The 26080-nt window shown below is 35.0% G+C and overlaps 2 protein-coding genes across 3 annotated transcripts; both read left to right on the top strand.

Moving 5' to 3' along the window:
• Nucleotides 1–9696: 9696 nt before the first annotated feature.
• Nucleotides 9697–20124, top strand: LOC114740991 (anaphase-promoting complex subunit 2). Of its 2 annotated transcripts, none has more exons than XM_028929249.1 (17): nt 9697–10056; nt 10149–10241; nt 10344–10575; nt 11422–11714; nt 11812–11883; nt 15372–15616; nt 16012–16428; nt 16518–16719; nt 16859–16955; nt 17102–17184; nt 17542–17661; nt 17816–17904; nt 17981–18062; nt 18495–18686; nt 19160–19228; nt 19301–19475; nt 19774–20124. In XM_028929249.1, exons 1-16 carry the CDS (start codon nt 9820–9822, stop codon nt 19421–19423), a joined length of 2646 nt encoding a protein of 881 aa, XP_028785082.1. In that variant the 5' UTR covers nt 9697–9819; the 3' UTR covers nt 19424–19475; nt 19774–20124. The 2 variants fall into 2 exon arrangements, with proteins under 2 accessions (XP_028785082.1, XP_028785081.1); XM_028929248.1 differs by having other exon boundaries at nt 9698–10056; nt 16859–16973.
• A 4195-nt stretch (nt 20125–24319) lies between these two features.
• LOC114740989 (uncharacterized) lies at nt 24320–26080 on the top strand. The gene has a single exon (XM_028929247.1). The coding sequence runs from the start codon at nt 24351–24353 to the stop codon at nt 25956–25958; it is 1608 nt and encodes a 535-aa protein (XP_028785080.1). The 5' UTR covers nt 24320–24350; the 3' UTR covers nt 25959–26080.

Here is a 26080-nt window from a genome sequence, read left to right as displayed (position 1 = left end):
TTTTAACCACGAACTTTTCATCTCTTTGTCCCTTTCTCTATGAACATGAAATAACTCAATTTCATAACAAATTTGTTATCAATGTTTTAAAAGCTGGACTGAATATCGAGTCAAAAAAGTTAATAAGTCATGATTTAAATGGTTGGATTGATTGGATCATCTGATCGAACTAGTGATATGATAAGTACATAAAAATAATATTATATATATCATGATATATAAGTAAGAAAAATAATATCAAAGTGTAAAAAAAATGCCACAATATACCAAATTATCAACATATTAAGCAATAAATTAATACTACCTCCGGTCCTTAATCTCATTTCACTTATATTTTGGTCCTAAACATAAGACCCAAATCCACTTTGTTTTTCATATTTACGGATTTTTTTCCAAGCTAATCCTTCTAATAATGGTAGTTTTAACCAATAGACTTGATTAGTAAATATATTTTAGGAAAAATAACATCTATTTATTACAACTAACTAACTTAACTTATTTTTTTAATCTCTTCAAATTTGTCAACTAGCTTTTATATATAGAACTGGAGGTAGTATTATAAAATGTTAGATAAAAATAAAAATAAAATTAATTTAAATATATAACATCTAATTATGGCGTAAGCTTTTATTAAGAAAAAATCATAAAAATTTACTAATATCGATCCCTTAAAAATTTAAACCTAACTATTTAGACACAAAAACAATGTAAAAATATTTATTAACATTAAATAACATTTAATATCAAATTAGTTTTACACCCCCATTTATTTTAATAGTTTGACTACATTGTAGAGGTGGCAATTTGTCTTTCGCACTTTGGCTTCTCCTGCTGTTAACTGCATCTAATAGATTGGACCCTAATCTCGAATACCTTCTAGGAGTTCTTGCTCTTTAATCATCAATGACGCCACTTGCACTACCTTTCGGCTCAATGCATCTGCTACCATATTAGCCTTTCTTGGATAGTATTTTATCTGGTAGTCATAGTCTTTGAGCAACCCCATCATCTCCTCTATCTCATATTCAATTCCTTTTGGTCCTATAGGTATTTGAGACTTTTATGATTGCAGTATAGCTCAATAGTTGCCCCATACAAGTAATTCCTCCAGATCTTCAAGGCATACACTATCGCTGCCAGCTCGAGGTCTTGTGTGGGGTAGTCATTTTCATGTGATTTGAGTTGTTGTGAGGCACAGGTGACTACTTGACCCTGTTGTATCAGCACACATGCCAACCCTTGTTTACTCGCATTCGTGTACACTACATAAGGTAGTGTAGGATCGGGAATAACTACGGGGTAGAGGTCAGCCTTTTCTTTAGCTCTTGAAAGCTAACCTCATACTTTTATCCCACATGAACAATTGACTCTTTTTTGTGAGCTTGGTCAGCGGTAGGACAATCTTGGAAAAGTCTTAAATAAATCTCCTGTAATATCCTGCTAGCCCTAAGAAGTTTCTAATCTCTGTAACTATTTTAGGCTATTCCCATTTTAATGTTCTTCTACTTTACTAGGTTCAACGACTACTCCTTCTTGAATAATCACGTGACTCAAAAATCTCACTTCCTTCAGCCAAAACTCACATTTATTGAGTTTGGCATACAATTGTTTCTCCTTTGGTGTGTTCAAAACAATTCTCAAATACTGCTAATGCTCTTCTGGTGACTTTGAGTACACCAAAATATCATCAATGAAAACTATAACAAACTGATCCAGGTAGGGTTAGAAGATTCTGTTCATGTAGTCCATAAAAATTATAGGTGCATTCATCAATGCAAATGGCATCACTAGAAATTTGTCGTGTCCGTAATGGGTTTGAAAAGCAGTTTTTGGAATATCCTTTGCTCTGATCCTTAGCTAATGGTAGCCTGATCTTAGGTCAACTTTAGAGAATATTGTTGTACTAGCCAACTGATCCAGTAAGTGATCAATTCAACGGAGAGGATACTTGTTCTTGATCATTACTTTATTCAATTCCTGATAGTCGATGCACAATCTTAAACTACCATCTTCCTCCTTCACAAATAATACCGGTGTGCCCTATGGAGATACACTAGGTCAAATAAAGCCCTTATCTAATAGCTCTTCTATTTGCTTCTTTGGCCCTACCATCTTATTTGGAGCCATTCGGTATGGAGTTTTGGAAATTGGTTCTGTCCCTATTATTAGGTCAATGGCGAACTCCACTTCTCTTTCTGGTAGTAGTCTACTGATTTCCTTTGGAAAGATTTCGCGGAAATCACACACTACTAGAATCTCTTCAATCCTTTCTTCAATTTCTTCCTATACTGAGAAGAATACCATATACTCTTAGCAACCCTGTCTCAAATATCTGTCTACCTAAGCCTTAATCACAAAATTTAACTTCACCTCCGTGCAAGGGGTCGTTTCTTGTACAGGAAGGATTAGGATTTTGTTTTTACAATCCAAAAGTACATTATGCCAGGATACCTAGTTGAAGCTAATAATAACATCAATATCACATAATGGTATGCATATAAGGTCTAACATAGTGCAACAATATGCGTACCAGACAATGCAATTTAAACAAAAACTAGTAGTTAAAACTTTAGCACTAGTGCGAGTGGAAACACAAAGATTATAATGGCAAATTTTTTACAGTGAGGCTTAAACACCCAACACAATCATATGAGATAAAGGAGCGGTTGGCACCCAAATCAAACATGGCTTGCACAAGGCAATCATTAACACTAATCGTACCTTTTATCATCTCAGATGACTTACAAGCCTCTTCCTTATTGAGGGCGAACAGTTTACCTCGGGTCAACTGGTCTCGAATTGTTGACACTTTGCGGGCACTCCCAGGCAAAGTGGAGAGGCTTGCCATATTGGTAGCACACGTTCTAGCCCATTATGCATAGTCGGTCCCTGTGATTCTTACTACACACCTCATTCATTTTCTTTCTTAGCAATGTCAAATCCTCCTCGTCTAGTTCCCCTCCTCAACCTTCTACTAGGATTAGGCCTTCTTCGCTTTTTGCTGTTGCCATAGGAGGTTCCTTTCTGACTAGCCATTGCTAAGGGTTTCTCAGCTTGAGGGGTTGCCCTTACCAGAACATGATGATTCTGGCTACTCTCAGTGATACAACAGGCTTCCACTGTCTTATTAAACACTTTGATCTACTCGGGGGTACCTTTTCTCTCAACTCAGCCCTTAAGCCCCTGATCATCTTCTTAGTGTACCAACGCTCATCATTTATACGCTGCAGATAGGTAGAATAACAAGACAACTTGATGTACATAGCAAGGTACTCATCAAAAGACTCATTTTTCCCCATCTTATAATAGGAAATTCTGCTTCCTTCTTATCCCTTACCAATCACAAAAAGTATCTTTGGAAAAATTGATCCTTGAATAATTCCCATAAAACTGGGGTTTTATCAGCCTAGAGAACTATTCTAGTGTTCCTCTACCACCTATTTGCTTCTTCTTCCAAGTTATATATATTGCAATCTATGCTTTCGTCCTTGATGAGCAGGCCATAATCTGAAATATCTTTTCTAGCTGAGTAATCTAGTCTTCAGCCACCTGTACATCTAATGTATCCTCAAACACAGGTAGATTATGCTTACAGAAACACGTAATCTACTGTTGCAAATAGTCTGGTTCTCCTACAGGCCTTGCCTGCTCCACTATCAATTTTTGGGGTTGAACTGGTTAGGGCTAGACTGGTTGAGCTATCTCGGCCGCTCTTGGTTTAGGTTGTTGTAACCATGCTATAGCTGCTGTCACTGCTGCTAATATTACAGCATCCTTTTCTTGTTCTCGATGAGGTTGGGTTGCTTATATCTCTTGCATCAGCCTCTGTCATTCATCTAACCTATTCATTATTAATTGAATAGGGTCAACAAAGGGTTTTCCTTGCTCTTCCCTGCCTGCGCATTGTGGCAGCATCACAGTCCATAGTTATAACTAGTCATCCAAAAAGCCACATATACACATAGTATAGTCATCTGAAACTGACCAAGGAACAAAAAAGTAGAAATAATAAAGTTCTCTACAACATCTAACAACTAATTAAAAGTACACCTATCTACACTGGCACAAATGACTGATATGGAGTCTTGCCAAATCCATGTATTTAGGAGGGTAAATAGCAGTATTGCACCCCAGGTGTCTACATCTAGGGTATGTTCCTCCCTAGCGACTACTGTGTGTAACAGTCGAATTAGATTCAAGATAGACCATGGTATATTGATTTTCATCCCTCTTAATATGCCTAACCCAAAACTTGAACTCTTTAATTAGGTCTTTCGTTGTGTGAAATTCCATTTTTACTGGTAATAACCTTTTCTTTGGGGGTAGTATCTTTACCTTGTTAGGACTTGCCTCATCATCATTATTACCTGGTTTGGGTACTAAAAGTGTACTATGTTAGTGGCATTCTCAACCAAGAGGGGGTGAATTGGATGAGTTCAAAAGAAATAGAGACGAACAGGACATATTCAATATGGCTATTGTCGTCATATATTTTCGTTTGGTTAAATTTAGATTTATTGATGTCACTAGGGGAAAAAATTGGCATCATGTATTTCAACATACACTGAAGTCATGAGGTATACGTATCTCTGTGAAGTATAGGAATGGAACACATCATCATAAATTGAAATTATATTCTTTGACAAGACAAAGTACACATTAAGTCAGCCTAAGAAATATTATATACATCAATCTAACAAAGAACAAGTGAATTATCATCCTAACATCAAGGAGACACCTAGGATAGATGCCTTTTCTTTGGCTTTCTACTCTTATATGGTTGTAGTTGTTGAATAAGATCTAATGCCTCGTCACATTTTTCATTTATTTCATGATTCACTAACCACTATGTAAAGGTCACAATGAAAGCCAGCAACTTCTTCCTCTATGTAGTTAAGGGTCACACCAGGTTCTCATCTTCTCAGCCACATTATGCAGTGCACCCAAAATCCTTCCTGTGGACACAACAATATCAACATAGTTAGTTAATGCCTCTGACATGGTCATTTACTAGACAAAATTCCAAATTGACAAGACTAACAGGTTATTTTGTTGAGAAACTTCTGCAAATATCATTTCAGACATTGGCTTTTTCCCAACCAATCCTGGCTTGACCAAGTCCAAGATCATGTTGAATCTCTTCCTCTATAAAAAGATTAAGGTATGCTTCACCATGTTCAGTACTAACACAGAAAGTTGAATGGATTTGAAAAGTACAAAATCTAGGGTAAACACAATGAGTTTTTTCTTACAAAATCCTCCATAGCCATTTCCACTGGGTCCTTGATGACAACCTTCTTCCTCTTCCTTCTGTCCTTAATCCACAAAATGATCACTCATAGAGTCTATTAAGTAGAAATCCAATGTGCTAGGCTGAATGGCAACATAAAACCAGTGCTAGCCAATAAAAGCAGGATCAATTATGAAATCACATTCACTTAAGTTGTGGCCAACAAACTCAGGAAAAATAAGCTTCTTTTATTTTTGGGCTTTCCAGGTTAGGTCAAATGACATCATATTTTGCATGACATGAAATTGTTAATCCATTATTTGACCTTGTCATTTCCAATTCCATTGTTATCATTGGTATTTGGATTTGGAATTAAGTAACCTCACCATGAAATCCACGTTGAAGATATGCCCCTTCCCTGGCCCCAACTCTGCCTTCATGTCCTTCATCATTACCGTGCACCACAAATTAAGCACCTATATTACATAGTGAAAACGTCATTTTGACATAATAATTTCACCAAACATTATCAAAAATAAGTATGAGTGTAAATATAAGGCATTCAAAAATACCTTATTATTTACTCTATTCATTCCACCCAGAGAAAATAGCTGTTGTTGGTCTATATCTTCATCAAATATTTTAATCAAAGTCTTGCAAACATTGTCAGAAGTCAGTGATAGAAAATACAGTTTCTAGGACATCATCACTTGTCATCCCCATATAGTTTCTTGTCATTTTCAATTCGATTCTTGTCATTGTCAGTACACACCATGTCATTTAAAACTCAGGCCAACCAAAGGTATACTTCTTTCCCTCTGGGTATGTGGAAAATTAAAGTGAAAAAAATGTCTCTTTCCTCTTTTGGCTTCTTTGTCCTTGAAGCTGCCTTGAACTCGATTCATGAAGATTTAATTGTGGAACTCTTTGCCCTTGTTGACCTCCTCAGTCTAGTTGATTATTGAGGTTCTGCTTCCTCCCTATTGTCACTACTATCCCATCACCATCCAATAGCAAAGGAAGATTGGTAGGGGTAACAGTCTTTGCATGTATGTCTTCCTCACCCTCATCATCATCTAAATCCTCAACCTCCTTCTTATCGTTCCCTCCACGACCTTCATTCTCATCCTCATCCTCATCTTCTACCTCTTAAACCACATAATCATGACCTCCTTCCTTGTCATCATGGTCATGTTCCTCCTCATCCTTGTCCTTATCCTCATCATCATCTCCCCCACGACTATCATAATCATGACCTCATTCCCTATCATGAAGGTCATGTTCTTCCTTATCCTCATCCTGATCATCATCTCTTTTGCTGTTATTATTCTCATCAAGTTCTTTATCTCCACTTCCCATTACAACCTCTCTTGCAATCTCCTCTACCACTCGGCCAACGTCTTCAGCTTCTTCATTTGCAACTTCATTAGCAATGTACCACCTACATCAACAAGTGTTTCATCCCCTTCTTTAGCAGTGGCCTTCTCATTCCCCATCCCCTTCACTTTGGCATTTAATCCAATTTGCACTTTCATTAGCTTATCATCAAGAGCCTTCATTAACATCCTCTTGCTTTCTTCAAGCTTTTTCATGAAATGACCCCTCAACTCCTTTAAGGCCTATATACACAATAAATGAAGATATGCAACAAATTGATCACTGTTATCATTCCTAGTATCTGACTGGTCATTTGCAAATCAAGTCTTGTCATCTTAAGTATCAAACTTGCTAATAGAGTAACTTAAGCAGTAGTCAACCATATTAACTTTTCTAAATTCCCACATACTAGATCTAAAGATTGTAGAATTGAATTGTCGTCATCCCCTGCTGAGTAAACCTCACTGCCACTGGTTCCATACAATATTCCCATGCAGTTATTTCTCTCTTTCTCCACTATCTCCTTTATCCTCTTCTCGGTCCAAAATTCAATAACACTTGTTGAACCTTGCTTAGCAGTTTTCCCTAGCGGGAAACACTTAGTAAAATATAGCTGCAAAACCAAATAAATATAGGTCATACTTATGTAACAATAATATAAAACAAAATTATAGTAACTAATAAAAATATTCACTTACTAGTAGCAAATAAAGACACCCTCCAACATTACAAGTTCCTTTCTTCTTTGTCTTCTTTGACATCTTCACAAAGTCTCCTATTTCCTTCCATAGGCTCTTAATAATGTATGTTGACCAATCATAATTTCCAAACCCATCCATTGTGTGAAGCATCACTTTCAACAAAATTAAATGTACAGTTGTGCTTGACCAGGACATAAAAAGCTCCAACTATATAAAGCACAAATAGGAGCTCAAAATTGTCATTTTTTGTCCTAGATAATATCTTTTTTAGTATTTAGGTAAATGGAAGCTTTCAATATGTGTCCTTTAACCTCTTATATGTTGGATCATCCTCACCAACATTAGATTTGACCTCCTTCCCACCATGAGGTATAGCTAGAAACTCATGAACATCTTTTGCTTCAATTGCCTCCCCTTACCCCCTAATAGTAAAAAATGTGTTGGTGGGTTATAGGATCTCAACAATAACACAAGTAAATCACATAGAAGTTGCTTCACATTCACATTAAGCAAGTTCCCAAATCCTATCCTCTCAACCTTCTACCTTAACTGCTTATTCTTTTTCACATACTCAGCCAATAACTTAAATCCGGGTAATGAGCACCAAGTGTATAAGGGAACATCATACTTCTTCTTTTCACCTTTCTCTGGCTTCAATTCCTTTTCCCTCTCAGTATACCTATCTCTCTCTTCCTGACTCAGCACCTTCCATGCCTTCTCCACTTCAATTTTTTGTTCTAGTGCATTTTTACACTTATCCCCTCGTTTTGCCATATAGTCCCTTGCAAACAATACGAGTCCGCTGTGTACTCCTTTGGTTATGGGCCCTTCCCCTTCTTGCAACACCATTTCATATAATTCTGCAAAGTCATCAGTGTACGGTTATTAAGTAATAAATGTTATACATATACTAAATCTCTGGTTATTTCATAATATGTTATTGTCATTTCTAATTCCTTCATTGTCATTATGAATATGGTCATTACAGACTAAGAATATGGTCATCATTACTATGAATATGATCATTTCCAGTTCCTTTATTGTCATTTCCAATATGGTCATTACAGACTGAGAATATGGTCATTACTATGAATATGGTTATTTCTAGTTCCTTCATTGTCATTACAATAAGGTCATCACAGACTAACAATATGGTCATTACTATGAATATGGTCATTTCTAGTTCCTTCATTGTCATCAGGAATATGGTCATTACAAACTGAGAATATAGTCATTTCCAGTTCCTTCATTGTCATCAGGAATATGGTCATTACAGACTAAGAATATGGTCATGACTATGCATATGATCATTTCCAGTTCATTCATTCTCATTACCAATATGGTCATTACTATGAATATGGTTATTTCCAATTCCTTCATTGTCATTAGGAATATGGTCATTACAGACTAATAATATAATCATTACTATGAATATCATCATTTCTAGTTCCTTCATTGTCATTACCAATATGGTCATTACATACTGAGAATATGGTCATTACTATAAATATGGTCATTTTCAGTTCCTTCATTGTCATTACCAATATGTTATTGGCATTTCCAATTCGTTCATAAAATCTTTCCAGTCAATCAGACAATTTTCCTAGTCATTTGAAACCCCATTTTTCGCTAACGTCATAGTGCTAAAATTCATTGTTAAAAAAAAATTGGCATGTCACAAAGACTGAGAATAAACCCTGAATCACCATTCCAGTCATTCACAAACTTAATCGTGTCATTTCTAAATATTGACTAACCATTGCTTCCTCCACTCACCCAAAAACGTCGACCACAGGACGAAACTTAAATCCGTAAACTTACCTTAGTCAAACGCCACTGATGCTTGCTAACTGCAACGGTGAATCACCGATCACCAACCTTCATCCTTCCACTCAATCAGCCAGAGCCGCGGACACTTGCCCTTCAAACAAAATAGCCTTCCACTTTAAACTCCTCTCCTCTCTTACGCACACACTATTTTAGCGTTATTAACTCTCCAACTTACTGGCGTTTTTAGGGCAGCAATGGGGATGGTGGAAGCGAGAAACCAGGAACTATGACAGGGTTGGTTCGTGCCTCTCTCTCTACTTTCAAACTTTGCTAGAAGAGCTTTCTTGTAATTAAACAACATTTTCACAATCTCCTATTAGGCAACACTTCCTAAACTATGATTAGATATGCTTAGCTTCCTATTTTGGCATATAAGATATTTCAGGTTTCTTTTTATGTCATTTTCTCTTTTAGAAATAATTTTATGATATATAATCTAAATTTGGAAGAAGAGCTTTGCGCACTTTTTTTAAAATGATTTTGATCGGTACCAAAGACCTTGAAAGTGAAAAGAAGAGGGAAAATCCATCGTCTGGCGCTTGCTCGGGCTGCTATCCACTGTACTCACTCAGCCCCCCCGATCCGCCCTTCTCCTTTTCCTTCCAGCTCTGCGGTGGCGGCAAATTTCAACAGGATCTTGTTCCCATAATCTCTCTACTGCCTCTACTTTCCCTCTCCTCGATGGCCACAGAGGAATCGACCTCCCGTTTCTGGAATCTAGGGGTTTTGGATGCTTTCACTGATGATTCCTTACAAGAGATCGTAGATAGTTACCATGGGTTCTGTGGCGCTGCGCAAACCCTCGTCACTGGTGTTGGCGACCTCTCTGTTGGTTCCGAGTTTGGAACTCTAGTTCATGGCCTCATCAAACATGGGTTAGAGTCTCTGGTTCGGGATCACTTCCTTCAAGTGCTTGAGGTACAAAAAACTTGGCTTTAAGTAACGGACTATATGCTGCCATTGGCTAGTCGCCATAGAAAGGTCGAAATTTTAAATTCATTTGGTGGCAGGAAACGTTTGAGAGAAATGGAGCGTCGAAATTTTGGAGGCATTTTGATGCTTACGTTAATTTTGGGGATTTGAAGAAGAATAATGAGCTTGATGTGAGTTTATGTGAACCTTTCTGAACACTTTAAATTGATTGATGAATCGGGACTTTTAGTCATTTATCAACTCATAGTTGATGCCATAAACACTTCAAACAGGTTAATGAGGACGAAATTCAGCAAGTTTTGTGTAATGCTCTGGAAGAAATCTCTTTGGAGAAGCAGCATCAGGAGAAGTGCTTACTAATGTTGGTTCATGCTTTACAATCTTACAAGAATCAGATATCAGGGGAAAGACATGATTTTGAGGCAGAAAGAGATTTTTTAGTCTCAAAATATCAATTGATTGTGTCCTCTGTTCTTATGGCTTCGCTTCCACGTCATTTTCCTGGTACATAAAACTTTAACTGTGAAAATGATTTTCATTGTTGAGACGTTTGGACTTGGCTTTATGTATTATTAGTGAATCAACCGCATCTGATAATTATTAACTTTATTATTAGGATTTTAACACATGAAATGCACAAAATTAAAATTTTCCTTTATATTTCTTTAGATTGATCACTCTAGGAGCAACGAGTATTTTTATCCGCGTGAGCTTACCCATAAGATAAATTATCCTCTTTCCTTCTGAATCTCTGTAACGCATACCAAAAAACAAGATAAGGATTTGATATCATAGTCTGAACATTTTGATTATGAAATTAAAATTGTGGGTATTGATAGGTGCTTACCTATGTAATAATGTAAGTTAAAATTTTGAATTGGATATAAGCTTATTTAGGTAATAATCGATACAACTAAGAGTCAGTGTTATCTTAATTCATCATTTTACTCGTCCCTCAATATTATTATTTTTTGAATTGATCACTTCAAAACTTGTGGGTGTTTACTGATGTAGATAGCCAGCAAACAATGCTTTGTACTGGCTTTATTGGTGGTATATCTTTTTTCTCCAATCTCTGTTTCTGCAATTTACCTAAGTAGCTGCATGAGATTTTGCTGTCATTAGATCCATCACACAAGCAATATAGTTCAATCCATAAAGCAATGTGACAATCCAAGATGTCCATTGATCTTCTTAGGAGTATTATTGTTTAATGTCTATAACATCTTCCGTCTGCTCAACTTTAATTATTATTTTTTTATTTGGTAATTTTTACTTGATAAACTTGTCATTTTCTTTTGTTTCTTTTATCTAACCTTGTATGGTTACTTTTTATTTTCCTCTCTTAAGTGATATTGCACTGGTATTTTAAAAGAAGACTAGAGGAGTTAAGTACAATCATGGATGAAGAGTGCAATGATGATTCATCTCAGAGTAAGGATGACATGGATTTAGATGAAAAAGGCAAAATCTGTACCAAGGTTGGTGCAATGGATGTTGATGATTGTTATAAGCACAGTAGGTTCTCAGAAAACAGTAGATTGGTGAAGAACATTGGGAAGGTTGTTCTTGATCTTAGAAGTCTTGGATTTACTTCTATGGCTGAAGATGCTTATGCTTCAGCTATCTTCTTGCTACTGAAAGTGAGCACATTTGCCTTCTCTTTGTATGTGGCTATGTCCCTGGTTATGCGTCTAATGTTTTGGTTATCTTAATTTCTCTTTCTGGTCTGAATGCCAGGCAAAAGTACATGACCTTGCTGGTGATGACTTTAGGAGTTCCGTTTTACAATCAATTAAAAGTTGGATACAGGTTTGTATTGCATATATGTTTGTTCATATGCATTTAACATGTTTTTATTGTGCTATATATAAACCATAATGTCCATCATGTGCGGGTTATTCTTTCATTTGAACTAGACATAACTGGTATCCCTTATATTGATTCTTCTTTGACATCCAGTTAGGGCAGTCTGTTTTCTGATCAAATCCAATGATGTCCCCACCTGGACCTCCCTTGTCCATTTTAGCATGCCTATCAATTCCTCCTAAGCATTTCCAATCTAAGCAAATATATGCCACATTCTACCAGTTTGTTTCATCTGCTCAATAATGCCTCATTTTACAATATCATTGTTTTCCTTATGAATTCATTGGCATCTCCAACGTGTATGTTAATGAATGAATAAATTATTGTGTCAAAAAAAAAAAAAAGAATGAATAAATTATGACTGATGTCTTTTGGCAAATAATTACTTTGAAATGTAAAAGATTGATTATTTGGGATAATTAGTAGATAAGCATTTTTTAAGGATTATATATGCTTCTACTGCATTATGATAGCTTGGGAATCTTTACCCAGATCTGATTGTATAAGAACGAGTTTGTTTAGACTGTGTGAAATGTTTACTTTCGGTTCAGAATTATTACTATTACTATTACTTTTCTATGTTTGTTTGTTTGTTTATTTTTTATAAATCTGTGATACTTAGATAAGGACATATTAGTTAACTGCACCTGATTTGGTCAACAAAAAAATGCACCTAAAAATATATTCTTCAGCCAAAATTAATTTTTCGTTTAGAATATGCTCTAGGCTTTGTTTGGTTCAATGGACGGGAGAGGAGTAGATGGGAAGTTATGACTCTTGTTTGGTTAGAGGGGAAGAGATTAGAGGTGAGGTTTCTTGTTTAGTTTAGGAACATAAGGGAGGGGAGCTAATTATAAGTTGACAAATATGTCCTTATCTCTTTATTTAGATTTTTTTACTATTTTGTTGCAATATTTATATCATAATTATTATTTTCTAATTTATAAATATTATTTAAAAAAAAAAAAAGTTACCTTGAGACATAACAAATAGATTATAAATAATCATGGATCAAAATAAGTGTCAAACAAAGAAGTATATTATGTAGCATATTATATAAATTATAAATAAATTTATGCAACAAACTTTGAAATATTCCATTCTTAATTAGATAATGTGCGTAGTCTCACTTGCGTAATTAGATAAGTGATAGAACTCTCTCTGTATTGTTTCCAATTACTAGGATTCAACAGTACAACCCCCTTCAATGGTGTAAGGAAGAGGGAAAAATAGGACATAATGAACTGACAATCCTGGCTACTACTCTGGAAATGGAAGTGACAGTAAAATAGAAAGACATGGCTGAGGAAATGATAGCATAAATGAGTGAAATCTTCCCTGACATTCGAGAGGTCAGTAGCTCTCATGTTCCATCCACATGTTCCTTGCCCCCCCCCCTAGCACGCAACCCTATAAAACTAACTTTGAGAGCTATTGGGCTGGGTAAGTGCTGCATCTGGGCCCGTGACTGATGATTGGGCTTGTTGGTTCATCATATGTTTCTTTCTACTATATACTGCCTTAGCTTGGGTGCTAAGCCCATCAATAACACACACAGTTTTGTGTAAAAAATGAGATTGAAGTGGGGGATCAGGAAAGAGGAAAAGATGGAGAAGATTAATGGCGAAGGGTGTGGGAAATGATAAAATCAAAAAAAGAAAATGTGCAAGAAAAACAAATTTGAGGAGTAAAAAAAAAACAAAGAGAGAGAGAACATTTGTAGAAGAATAGTAGGGGCTGAAAAGAAAAAAGAGTAAAAAAAAAACAAAGAGAGAGAGAACATTTGTAGAAGAATAGTAGGGGCTGAAAACAAATTTGTTGGTTCATCATATGTTTCTTTCTACTATATACTGCCTTAGCTTGGGTGCTAAGCCCATCAATAACACACACAGTTTTGTGTAAAAAATGAGATTGAAGTGGGGGATCAGGAAAGAGGAAAAGATGGAGAAGATTAATGGCGAAGGGTGTGGGAAATGATAAAATCAAAAAAAGAAAATGTGCAAGAAAAACAAATTTGAGGAGTAAAAAAAAAACAAAGAGAGAAAACATTTGTAGAAGAATAGTAGGGGCTGAAAAGAAAAAAGAGTCAAAAAAGGTTTTTACTAAAAAGGATAAACTTAAAATATTTAAAAACTAATATGGGTAATTTAATCAGGATGAGACATAATGGGTCTGTTTGGATCAGCGGGAGAAAAAGTAACTTATTCTCAATCTAATTTTTAGAAAAGTGAGATTAGGTAAAAGTTAGATTGGGTAATGTGATTTATGTTTAGATTGACTTTTATAAAAGTTAGCTTGTGAAATAAAAAAGTTGTTTGGATTATGATTGAATAAGTTTAGTTTGTAGAATGAGCAAAATAGGTATGACTTTTATTAATGAAAAATGATTGAAAATATGAATTTATAAGATATAATAATAATTTTAAATTATTATAATATGAAGAAGTTATATTTAATGAATAAAATATATTTAAATTACAAATCATAATGTGAAAATTTTTAAACCAAATAATATTACATAATTAATTAGATGATATACTGTACACAATTTATGTAAACATAAAATGAAAAATAATATTAAAAATTAAAAATATTATAAAAAACTGTTGAAAATTATTTTCACTTATAAGAATATTAAAAATAAATAATTAAAAATTGACCAGGAAGCATAAGGAATATATAGAAAAGCATAAAAATATCATAAATACAAGGGCAAAAATGTCTTTTAATTTCAAAAAGTTGCTTTTGCATAAGTCATAAATAAGTTTCAGTTACTTTTGCAATCATGTTTAAATAAGTAGCTTTTGATCCATAAGTCAGATTGGCCAAAAGCTGTGACAAATAGCTTCCAACTTTGCAAACTAACTTGTCACCTCTATAAGTTACTTTTCACCTCTTCAAACACGTTGCCAAACAGGCACAATATTCCTCTTCCCTCCAAAAAGCTCCAAATTTGGAGTGGAGCAGAAGGAGGGGAAGGGAGCACTAAAAGACAATTTTTTTCCTCCCTTCCCCTCTCCTCCATTTTTCCAAACCAAACCCAGTTGGAGCCAGTTTCTCCTCGCCTTCCCTCCCCTCCCTCCAAAAACCTTCCAACCAAACATTGCCTAAGGGTCCAGAATGTATTCTGAAGCGCAACACAAACTTCCAGTTGATAAAAGGAACTTAGTTGAAGTCCCTTTTCTTCTTCTTCCTCCTTTTTGTCTTTTGGTGAAGAAAAGGGAGCTAAATGGAAGTCTGAAAATTGTCAATGGAGAGAGCTGATTTATTAGGTGTTGATAAATTTAAATATGTTAAATTGGGGCTGTTACTGTGTAATATCTCCAAAACAATGTATGCAAAATATATCATCTGGCCATGCGGGTTTGTGTTGATAAATAAACTCCTTTTAAACACTAACTTATTCTTATAACTGGTGTCATGTTGTGCAGGCTGTACCTCTGCAGTTTCTGCATGCCCTTCTTGTCTATCTTGGTGATTCTATTAGTTATGAGAGTACTTCGTCAGGTGTTAAATCACCTTTAGCACCACAGCCAGCTTCATGCTGTCCTGGAATTGATGCACCATCTGAAGGGCTTGTCAGATGGAAGCTACGGCTGGAGTATTTTGCTTATGAAACACTACAAGATTTAAGAATAGCAAAACTGTTTGAGATAATTGTTGATTATCCCGAGAGGTAGTTCATTGATTTCATTTTTCCCCTTGGTTTACCTACTGCTACTATTAGGAAAAAAATTGCAATGTTCTATCATGGAACTCTGAATTTGTGCATCTTGTGTTGTCTTTATGGCCTACTTTTAATAAATTAAACTATGGGGTCAGCACTGCTAAGCTGAAAGCCATCAACATAATGTTAAGCTTTGGCACTAATTCTAAAATGCTTTGCTGTGGCTGCATCCCTGATTAAATATTGATGAGATTTTGATTGATATTCTATCCCTTAATTTATTTGAATATTATAATCAAACCACATGATGGTACAAGTTTTATTAATTCTTATCAAACTAGAGCTGACTGGGATATGTTTAATTTTCTGAATACTTATCTTCCTTTCTCTGTGGATATATATAGCTCTCCTGCAATTGAAGACTTAAAATTATGTCTTGAATACACTGGGCAACATGCAAAGTTGGTGGAGTCATTTATTTCAGCACTACGTTATCGCTTACTTACTGCAGGCGCTTCAACCAATGATATTTTGCATCAATATGTTTCGACTATTAAGGCTCTAAGGACAATAGATCCTGCGGCTGTTTTTCTTGAGGCAGTAGGTGAACCGATAAGGGACTATTTAAGAGGAAGGAAAGATACCATAAAATGTATAGTGACTATGCTTACAGATGGGACTAGTGGAAATTCAAGTGCATCTGGAAATCCTGGAGATAGTCTTCTTGAAGAGTTGAACAGAGATGAAGAAATGCAAGAGAATTTTGGCACAGATGATGACTTCAACACTGATGATAGGCAAGCATGGATCAACGCCACACGGTATATATATTTGGAAATCCTCAATAGTGGTTAGCTGTTTTTTCAAAAATCATGCTTTCTTCCTTTTTCCTAATAGCTTTTTCTTTTAGCTGGCAGCCTGATCCTGTGGAAGCAGATCCATCAAAGGGTAGCAGGAACCAGAGGAAGGTTGACATTCTTGGGATGATTGTAGGCATAATTGGTTCCAAAGACCAACTAGTTAATGAATATCGAACCATGCTTGCAGAAAAGCTTTTAAACAAATCTGAGTATGATATTGACTCAGAGATACGTACTCTGGAGCTCCTTAAGGTATGTGGCTAATTTGATGTTGATGATGCCCTTGTTGTTTGAGTGAGTCCGAAGATACTGTGTTATTTTATTTTTTGTACATTCATTTTTCATTTTTAGCATGTCTATCAAGACAATGAATATCGTTTTCTTTCTGCAGATTCAATTTGGGGAGAGCAGTCTACAGAAATGTGAGATAATGCTCAATGATTTGATTGACTCGAAGAGGACCAACACCAACATCAAAGCTACTATAAGTCAGCTCTCTCAGACAAGTACTTTCTAAAATTCATATTGCCCCTACCCCCAGAAAAGAACCTTTTTTTCTTTTCAATTGCTACATAGCGAGTGTGACTATTATTTGTCTCATTTCTTTTGGCTAAATTTGGCAATGCGCTCTCAGGTGCTGAGATGGGAGAGAATGCAATACCTATGGATGTGCTTTCAGCTACTATTATATCTACCAATTTCTGGCCTCCAATACAGGTTTGCAGGAAAAAGATTTTTTTTTAATTAATTAATATATAATATATATTCTATAGCAAATTATGATATGCTTAAGCCATAAATAACGCAGACTATTTCTTTAATTTCGTAGAATGCATGAGTACGCTTATCACTTTATTTATTAATCTCTTCTACCTTGAAAACTTTTCTTCAAATGTAAGACATCACTTTGATATGATATTATAATTATAATCATTTGTCCATGCATAAGATGTTTATACCTCTGATCAATTCCTTCCAATATAATAAATTGTGTTAATCCACGTTTCTAACAGTTTCAAATGTTTCCCTTAGATACTTTGCGTGTTGAATGATTAACCTTGGAAAGGCTTACAGGAGGAGCCTGTTAACTTCCCTGGACCTGTTGACCAGCTACTCTCTGACTATGCTAATAGATTTCACGAGATCAAAACCCCACGTAAGCTACAGTGGAAGAAAAGTCTTGGTACTGTCAAGGTAAGTTGGTTAACATATTTAGTGGGAATTTTGTCTGTGGTTGTAATTTGGGAAGATTTTTGAATTTATTGAGTGATATTGTTCCCTCCCTACCTTTTGCCTTTATATGTTTGTCTTAACAGATTTGTTAACTTTATTATGTTCAATTTTTCAGCTGGAGTTGCAGTTTGAAGATAGGGCAATGCAATTCACCGTAGGTCCTGTTCATGCATCTATCATCATGCAATTTCAAGATCAAACGAGGTATACATTGTAATATGCTGATACACCTATTTTTTTGTTTTCATTTGTGAAATAATTTTATATCCTTTATTTTCAGTTGGACCTCTAAAAATCTTGCAGCTGCTATTGGAGTACCAATGGATGTATTAAATCGGAGGATGAATTTCTGGATAAGCAAGGTAGGTTTGATAGACAATTGATACTTTTCTCACTGGCTTACTTTAGGCTTTAGTAAATACTTTTTATTTTCGGTTGCATCAAGAGGGTTTGAAGTCTCGACCTCTGCCCACAACTCGCCTCACCCTGAGCACATCAGCTAGCCTCAAGTAGGTAGATCAACTTTTGTTTTTGGGTTACTCATCCTTGCTTCCTTTTTACAAATTTACAAACTCAACTGTTTGACCCAAAGTAACCTGTCATGAACTACTCTGTTCATATTAATTGCTGAGTAATTGATGTCATAACTCTATCTTGATGAAGCTGCTAAAAGATGATGGATTCTTTGTTGCCCAAATTTTATAGATATGAATTTCATAATTAGAAACTATAGAAGCCTGATCTTAGAAGTGAAGATGGAAATAATTTTTCTTTGCCGTCTTTGTTGTTTTCAGGGGGTCATTGCAGAGTCTGCGGGGGCTGACTCTTCTAACCATGTATACACACTCATGGAAAAAATGGCTGACACAAGTAAGAATGGAGGCAGTGGTGGTGGTTCCCAAGAGCTTCTAGGAGGTGATGAGGAGGAAGAGGGATCCGTGGCCTCAGTGGAGAATCAACTTCGTAAGGAAATGACAGTATATGAGGTATGTGAAATAAATGTTCCCTACTATGTGTGAATGGTAATATCTACTTGTCAGATTTTGAAACCTTCATTTTTATTCTGATTATCACTAGCTTTCATATATCTAATTAATTAACAAAATAAAATTTTCACGAATTGAGGGTTTTTATTTTGCAGATTATTTAATATCTGCTGGTTTATGGGCTTTAGAATTTTTTTGGACCTCGGGTGACAAAAGGGCTTCTTTCATTCACCACATTAGGTGGAACTATTCAATGAAAAATACAGTTAGAAAAATAGAAGCTCCTTCGGTTAGAAAAGCCCGTTCCTTTGGAGTTTAAAAAGATCACTGATTTTGCTGATGTGATAGTTTTTGTTAACCCGTGTTGGACTGGAGAGCTATGCAAATCTCTCTTCAGGTTTAAATGCAAGTAAATTATTGCCATGCAATGCATGTGGATAAAGCCATCTAATTTTACCATTGTTTTGTTGCAGAAATTTATCATGGGCATGCTGACAAACTTCGGAAGCATGGCATTAGATCGAATCCACAATACTCTCAAGGTAAGAACAAGAAATTCTTTTGACGGCAACGTTATGAGCTGTTAGATTAATCTATATCTTATTGCTTCGCAGATGTTCTGCATTGCTGATCCCCCTTATGACAAGTCACTCCAGCAACTACAAAGCTTTTTATCCGGCCTAGTCTCTGAAGAGAAGTTAGAGCTTAGGGATGGAATGTATTTTCTGAAGAAGTAATGGGCTGATTGAATTGCAATCAACCTTTTGGTCAGAACCTTAAAGCAAATAGGTAAAATTTTGCAAACCAATCCAGAAGCAAGATATCTCAATGAGAACTGTTACAAATTTTCCTTTGCTTTCCTCCATCACCTCCACACCATTTCAAACTGCAGAAAATAAGTTCACAAGACATGGGTTTTGACTGTCTTAATTTAGTGGATCCTTTGCAGATCTATTTATGTCTGTCTGACAAGAGTGGTATTTTAGGTTTAAATGATGATTTAAATAGCAGGCTTTTTAGTTTCTGTTTTTTGGAATAAAGTTTTGACTTTAATCTGTAGATGATCTATAAGCATTGATCTCCACAGGAGCCACACCGTGAGGAATGTGCATGCCTCTGGCGTACGAGCATCCTTGTGAAGCTTTCATGGATTGATATTACTGTTATCATAAGAAACGCAAAGTGATGCTCTTTTTGAAGGGCTTGAACGAGTGAGCAACTGATGGAAGCATGCTGAAATCATTGTTTTTATGGGAGAGTGGTGGTTCTACTTGTACAGATATTTATTGTCTATGTAAATCTGTAGCAACGGTCAGATCCTGACCCTCTTTCTTTTTTGTGGGAAAAATTGAAGTTTAAGTTCATAATTCATACGTTGCAAATTTTTGTATTGAAATGTTTTACATTTTAAAATTTATTTTGAAACTAAGATAGAAAACACTCTTGATCTGTTTTTTTTTTTTTTCTCCTAACTAGTAAAGAACAGGATCTTGAATTGCAACTCTTTCCGATTTGAAATTAATACAAGGCGATTCAATATTATGATTTTACTTAGAATGAACTGTTATTTTTTACTTTGTTTTTGGGTGGCATACTAATATGTGCCTTTTTAATACATGGGAGGTATGTTTTTACAAACAATTAATTATGCATCCATGTTGAAATGGCATAGCAGACATTAAACATGTATGCTACTGAAAAATGGAGACCCTTGTTTTTTTTTGTGTGTGTGAAGTATCGCTTTTGCTTGCTCGGCTAATATATTTATAATTCTGGTTTTCAATATTCTGTAACAGTAAAAGTATATTTATCTTATGGGGGGAGGCTAAACTTTAGTGAAGAGTTGAGTTTAGCAAAAAAAAAAAAAGTTAGTTTTTCACAATGTACTGAAGCAAAGTTTGAATGTTTACTGAAAGATGTGTTCATTTAGTACTCAGTTTTAAACAATATTACCTCGAATCAAAAGATACTTGTGAATTGTGAATAAAAAAAAAGTTGGGTATAAGTTGATTTTTTTGGGGAATAAGCATTGTATATAATTCATCATAAGGTCTTCATCTTTTCATAAGCGAATTAAAAAGGGGGGGAAAAAAGAGAAGTGTTTCCTTTTTTGGTAAAAAGTGAAATTTTACTATGAATCTTATTTTTCATGTGCACCTAGCATCTCAATCTTTGTAGTAATGCAATTTTACTCATGATCTTTTTATTTTTGGTATATCCATAACCTAATTTTATTTATAATGCATCTAGCACCTTAAAAATTAAAGTGCTCATGTAACTAAAAAGATAACATTGGGGTACTGGATGCACACAAAAAAAAAAAGAAGATCATAGGTAAAATTACACTACTAAAAAGATCAGGGTGATGGGTATATTTTAGAAATAAGATTAGGGGTATAATTGCACCTTTACCTAACTAGTTTTCTTTTTCCTTTTTTTAACCATAAGAAAATTAGGCATAGTCAAAGAATACTTATACATATATTTGCAAATTACTTATTAATATTGTTTTTATTTCAGCAGTGAGATCTATATCCATACTTTGTTGGGATATACTACATCTAATTTTTAATATAAGAGTTATTTTAAATATTGAATTTGATTTTAAGTATAAAACCTCAATTCATTTTATCTCTCAAATTTATAATATTTTCTCTGAAATATTCTTAGTGATTGTAAGAGGTTTCTACCAAGAGATATTTATAATGCACATGATTAAAGAAGATTGATGCGCATGTCATTAGGCTAAATTAAACCTATATAGTATAGGCTCAACTCAGGTTGATCTCTTGTGGAGTCAATTCAAAGCTTAGTTCCTAATTAATTATGTGTTGAGGGAAAAAAAAGAAAAAGAGGGAAAAGAGAAAAATTTAAGAAAGATTTAAGAAAGAAGAAAATAATTTGTAAAAATAAATTTTTCTTTTTGAGTAAGAATAAAAAAAGAAAGCTTTAAAGAAAACAATTTGAAAAATATAGGAGATAATTACCAATGATGAAACGTCCTAGGTAGGGCTGGTAAAACGGGCCAACCTATGGATTGCGGGTTGGCCTGTGGCGGGTCGCGAGTTACACGGTGCGGGCTTAAAAAGACCCGTTTTTTGACGGGTTAGTATTATGCCAACTCTAACCCACTAAGATGGGTTGGCGGGCCAACCCGCCAGGCTTTTTATTTTTTTTTGCTTTTTTTAAATTTTTTTTTAAATGTTAGTAGTTATATATAATAAAAAATAAAAACACTAGAAATAATATAAAATATTACAAACATCCAAATAAAAATTACAACACAATAAAATACAAATAGTATATGATTGTCCAATTTCCTAACATGATAATACAGAAGTTCACACATTTTTTTCCAATGAAACCAATGAGCAACACTAAATAAACCTCTTTATCTAATTATTTCTAATGACAATGAAGTTTGAAGTGAAAGTTTGCTTTACAAAGCCTTCATTATTTTTTTAAAAAAAATAGGTGGGTTAACTCGCGGGTTGGCGGGTTGGCGGGCTGACCCGTCCCGGGTTCGAGTTATGACGGTGCGGGTTATATTTTTTAAGGTAGTGGCGAGTTGGCTTTTGATCAATCCTAACCCGTCATTTTTGGTAGATTAGATCCAACCCATATTACCGGCTCTAGTCCTAGGGACAAACCGAATATCACAATTTAAATGATGAGGAGTTGCAATTAACTAAATCAAGATATCAACCTTAAGAAACTCTTAACTCTAGAAACTCTTTAACTCTAACTATTTAATTTATAACTATAACTAGAACTCTAAATTATAATTATTCCCAAAAGAAATTATTACCACTCAACTTGTAATTCAATTCGATTTCATAATTTGTCTTATGAAAGAATTATCAACAAGAAAATTCAAGAAAATCAATTAACTTATGCATCACATTCATATTATGCAAGAAGAACATAAATTAATTGAAAGAACTTAAGATATAGATTAGGATCAACAAATCATAAAATATAAATTCAATCACAAAGTTTGATACAAGGATTATCAACTTGAAAATCAAAGTCTCAAATATGAAAATTCAAAACCTAGAACTCTAAGAAATCATTAAATTCATAAAGAGAAAAATCAAATTAACAACTTCCTAGATGATACCTGAAACTTAAGCCCTAAGGTTTATCCCCAAGAAAGAAGGGAAACTAGCCACTCATGTGGTTAGAAGATAACATCATTGATAAAAGAAAAGAAAGATGAAAAAGAACAGAAGAGTGAATGGCGCCACAAATATGTATGCTTGTGTGATGTGTTAAGTTAGTGTGGCATGTATTCCATCTGCATTTTGGCCCTCTAGCCCCCCTTTTATAGCCTAAGAGGTTCCTTTAGGTAACATGAAGAGGTAGAGGTGTAAAGATAATCAAGAAAATATAATTTAAATTTTTTATCTTTGATCTTGATGAATCTTTATCGTCTTCCTCATCTTTCTTGCTTCATTTTTCTTTTTCTAAATACCTTTATATATATTTTTTCCTCATGAGTGACTTGATCTTAAAGAGATAATTATTTGAATTTGAATCTTGATAGGAGATGATGATACAGATTTGATGAGGAGATGCTTTCTTTAATTTGTTTAGCCATTATATTTAATTAAATAAGGGATATTATATGATATTGAATCTTCTGCTTAATTAAATATAATGGATGAAAAAATTAATATAATTAAGACAATAATGATCTTTGAAATTCTCAACATGACTTTTATTAATCTATGACACCTTGTTTGACTTGTCGAGGAAGTAGCCTTATGAAATCAATTTTCTATCCTTTCTTAATGTGAGACACGTTTTTTGAGCTATAAGGCTATGAAAGACTTGCAATTTGGGCTTAAGTGATGGTTTTTGGGCTTAATTGAAGAGTATATGTATTAGGTTGATATAAATGGGCTCTAATCATATTGTAAGTCCGCTCAATTGCAATCTTAAGGCCTTAAAATTCATGGACTTCCTACACCTACGTTTTCGGCTTTATTTAAGTCCATCATCAATCTTAACAGTAATATTTGGACCTTATGTCTGTCTTCAACCTTAACCTACAAATTTGTCTATAATATCATGAAATCATAGGAAAGAAATACCTTTCATCAGCATAAATAAATCCACTAAGAAAATGTTATACCTCTTTCACATGAAATCATTGCATATTTGCTAGTTGAATCACATTTTCTCTACCATTGCACATTTAATGCAAAACAATTTAAATGATCATCTTGTGATTTTGTTTTTGGTTAAAAACACTTAAGTTCGACCTTCATATATTGGGTATCAATAAATAATAAATTAACTAAATTTAAAATTATTTTGTCAATATGTTTCTGATTTATTTTATTAAATAATGTACAATTTGTTAAATTCATAAATGATAAATATTATACTTATTGTTGGCTTAAAAAAATTATATTTATTATTTATATACTCAATACACTTTTTTTTTGCAGGAATATACTAAATATACGAGTATCATAGAGAAGCGTGGTTACCGTTACATATTCCTAGGATCCCAACCAAAAAATAAATAAAGTTACAATAAAATAATCATGTGAACGCTACCAATTTACGCCATTTCGAAATTCAAATCCCAAAACTTCAACCATTTCATCTGTATCTGCAAAGATGATCGTCGAAGAGACAAAGCCACGGATAGCAATGGACGAAGAAGGGTATATGCAAAAGCTCCGATCTAAAGCAACAGAGCTTCTCCTGAGAGAAGAATGGAAGGAATCCATCGAAGCGTATTCAAACTTCATCACTCTTTGCCAAAACCAAATCTTTCATACCCAAAACCATTCAGACTTAGATCAGCCTCAAAGGCTTCGAAAATCCCTCTGCTTAGCTTTTTCAAACAGAGCAGAAGCAAGATCAAGATTGAAAGAATTTCGTTCTGCGTTGGAAGATTGTGATTTAGCTTTGGGAATCGATGGGACCCATTTGAAGACTCTGATCTGCAAAGGTAAGATATTGCTCAATCTCAATATGTATTCTGTGGCTTTGGATTGTTTCAGAGTCGCTCTTCTTGATCCCCAAGCTAATGGGAACTCTGAAAACCTTAATGCGTATGTCGAGAAATGTAAAAAACTCGACGTTCTCTCCAGAACTGGAGCTCTAAACCTTTCCGATTGGGTTTCAAATGGGTTTCGAGGAAAGTCTCCAGAACTCGCAGAGTACATTGGTTCTGTGGAGATCATGAAATCTGAGATCAGTGGACGTGGGTTGTTTGCAACTAAGAACATCGATGGAGGGGGATTGGTTTTAGTCACAAAGGCAATAGCGATGGAAAGGAGTGTTCTTGGGGGGAAAGATCTGAGTGAGGAAGCTCAACTAGTGATGTGGAAGAATTTCATTGATAAAGTTGCAGACTTCGTTGGAAAATGTCGCAGAACGAGCAATTTGATCAGCAAATTGTCAAATGGGGAAGATGAAGATTCACTTGGGGTTCCTGATATAGGTCTCTTTAAACCAGGAACAGAGATGAAGAACAATCAACCCGGTGCGACGGAGAAGATTGATATGGGTAAGTTACTATCCATATTGGATGTGAATTCTCTAACCGAAGATGCTGTTTCAGCCAGTGTGTTAGGGAAGAAGAACAATGATTATTATGGTGTTGGGCTATGGATATTACCTTCCTTCATCAACCATTCATGCTGCCCCAATGCAAGGAGATTACACGTAGGAGACTATCTGATAGTTCATGCTTCTAAAGATATCAAAGCAGGTGAAGAAATAACCTTTGCCTATTTGGATCCACTTTCTTCATTGCACAAGCGCAAAGAGATGTCAATGACATGGGGAATCCAATGCAGATGTAAGAGATGTAAGTTTGAGTCAGAAATCATGTGCAAACAAGAGATGAGAGAGATTGAGATTGGTCTTGAAAGAGGGATGGATGTGGGAAGTGCAGTGTACAAATTAGAAGAAGAAATGAAGAGATGGAAAGTGAGAGGGAAAGAGAAAGCCTATTTGAGGGCATCATTTTGGTCTGCGTATTCTGAGGTTTATAGGTCTGATAGGCTCATGAAGAGGTGGGGAAGGCGGATTCCGGCCATGGAAGCCGTGGTCTATAGCATCATAGATGTTATAGGAGGAGATGAGAGGCTACTTAAGATTCAAATGGAGGAGTTGAAGAAAAATGGAGGTGGTGGACTTGTGGAGATGGAGAAAGCTTTGAAGCTGGCAAGAGAAGTGTATGGGAAGGTGGTAAAAAAGCAGGCCATGAGGACTCTTCTTGAGCTTTGTGTTTCAACTAATGAATGAGTTGTGAATATAGTTTACTTCACTTCAACTTTCAGTTGTTGTTGCAGAGCTCTGTAATTTTTCTCAATTTAGGTGTAAAACCCAAAGTCATAGGCCGCAATCAAGCCTATTGTCATGGACAT

The sequence above is a fragment of the Neltuma alba genome, unplaced genomic scaffold (assembly GCF_004799145.2).
Source record: "Neltuma alba isolate B1F8T4 unplaced genomic scaffold, ASM479914v2 tig00003226_pilon, whole genome shotgun sequence".
Lineage (NCBI taxonomy): Eukaryota > Viridiplantae > Streptophyta > Magnoliopsida > Fabales > Fabaceae > Neltuma > Neltuma alba.
Note: the sequence above shows the minus strand (reverse complement) of the source record. Positions and strands in the feature narration are given on the sequence as shown.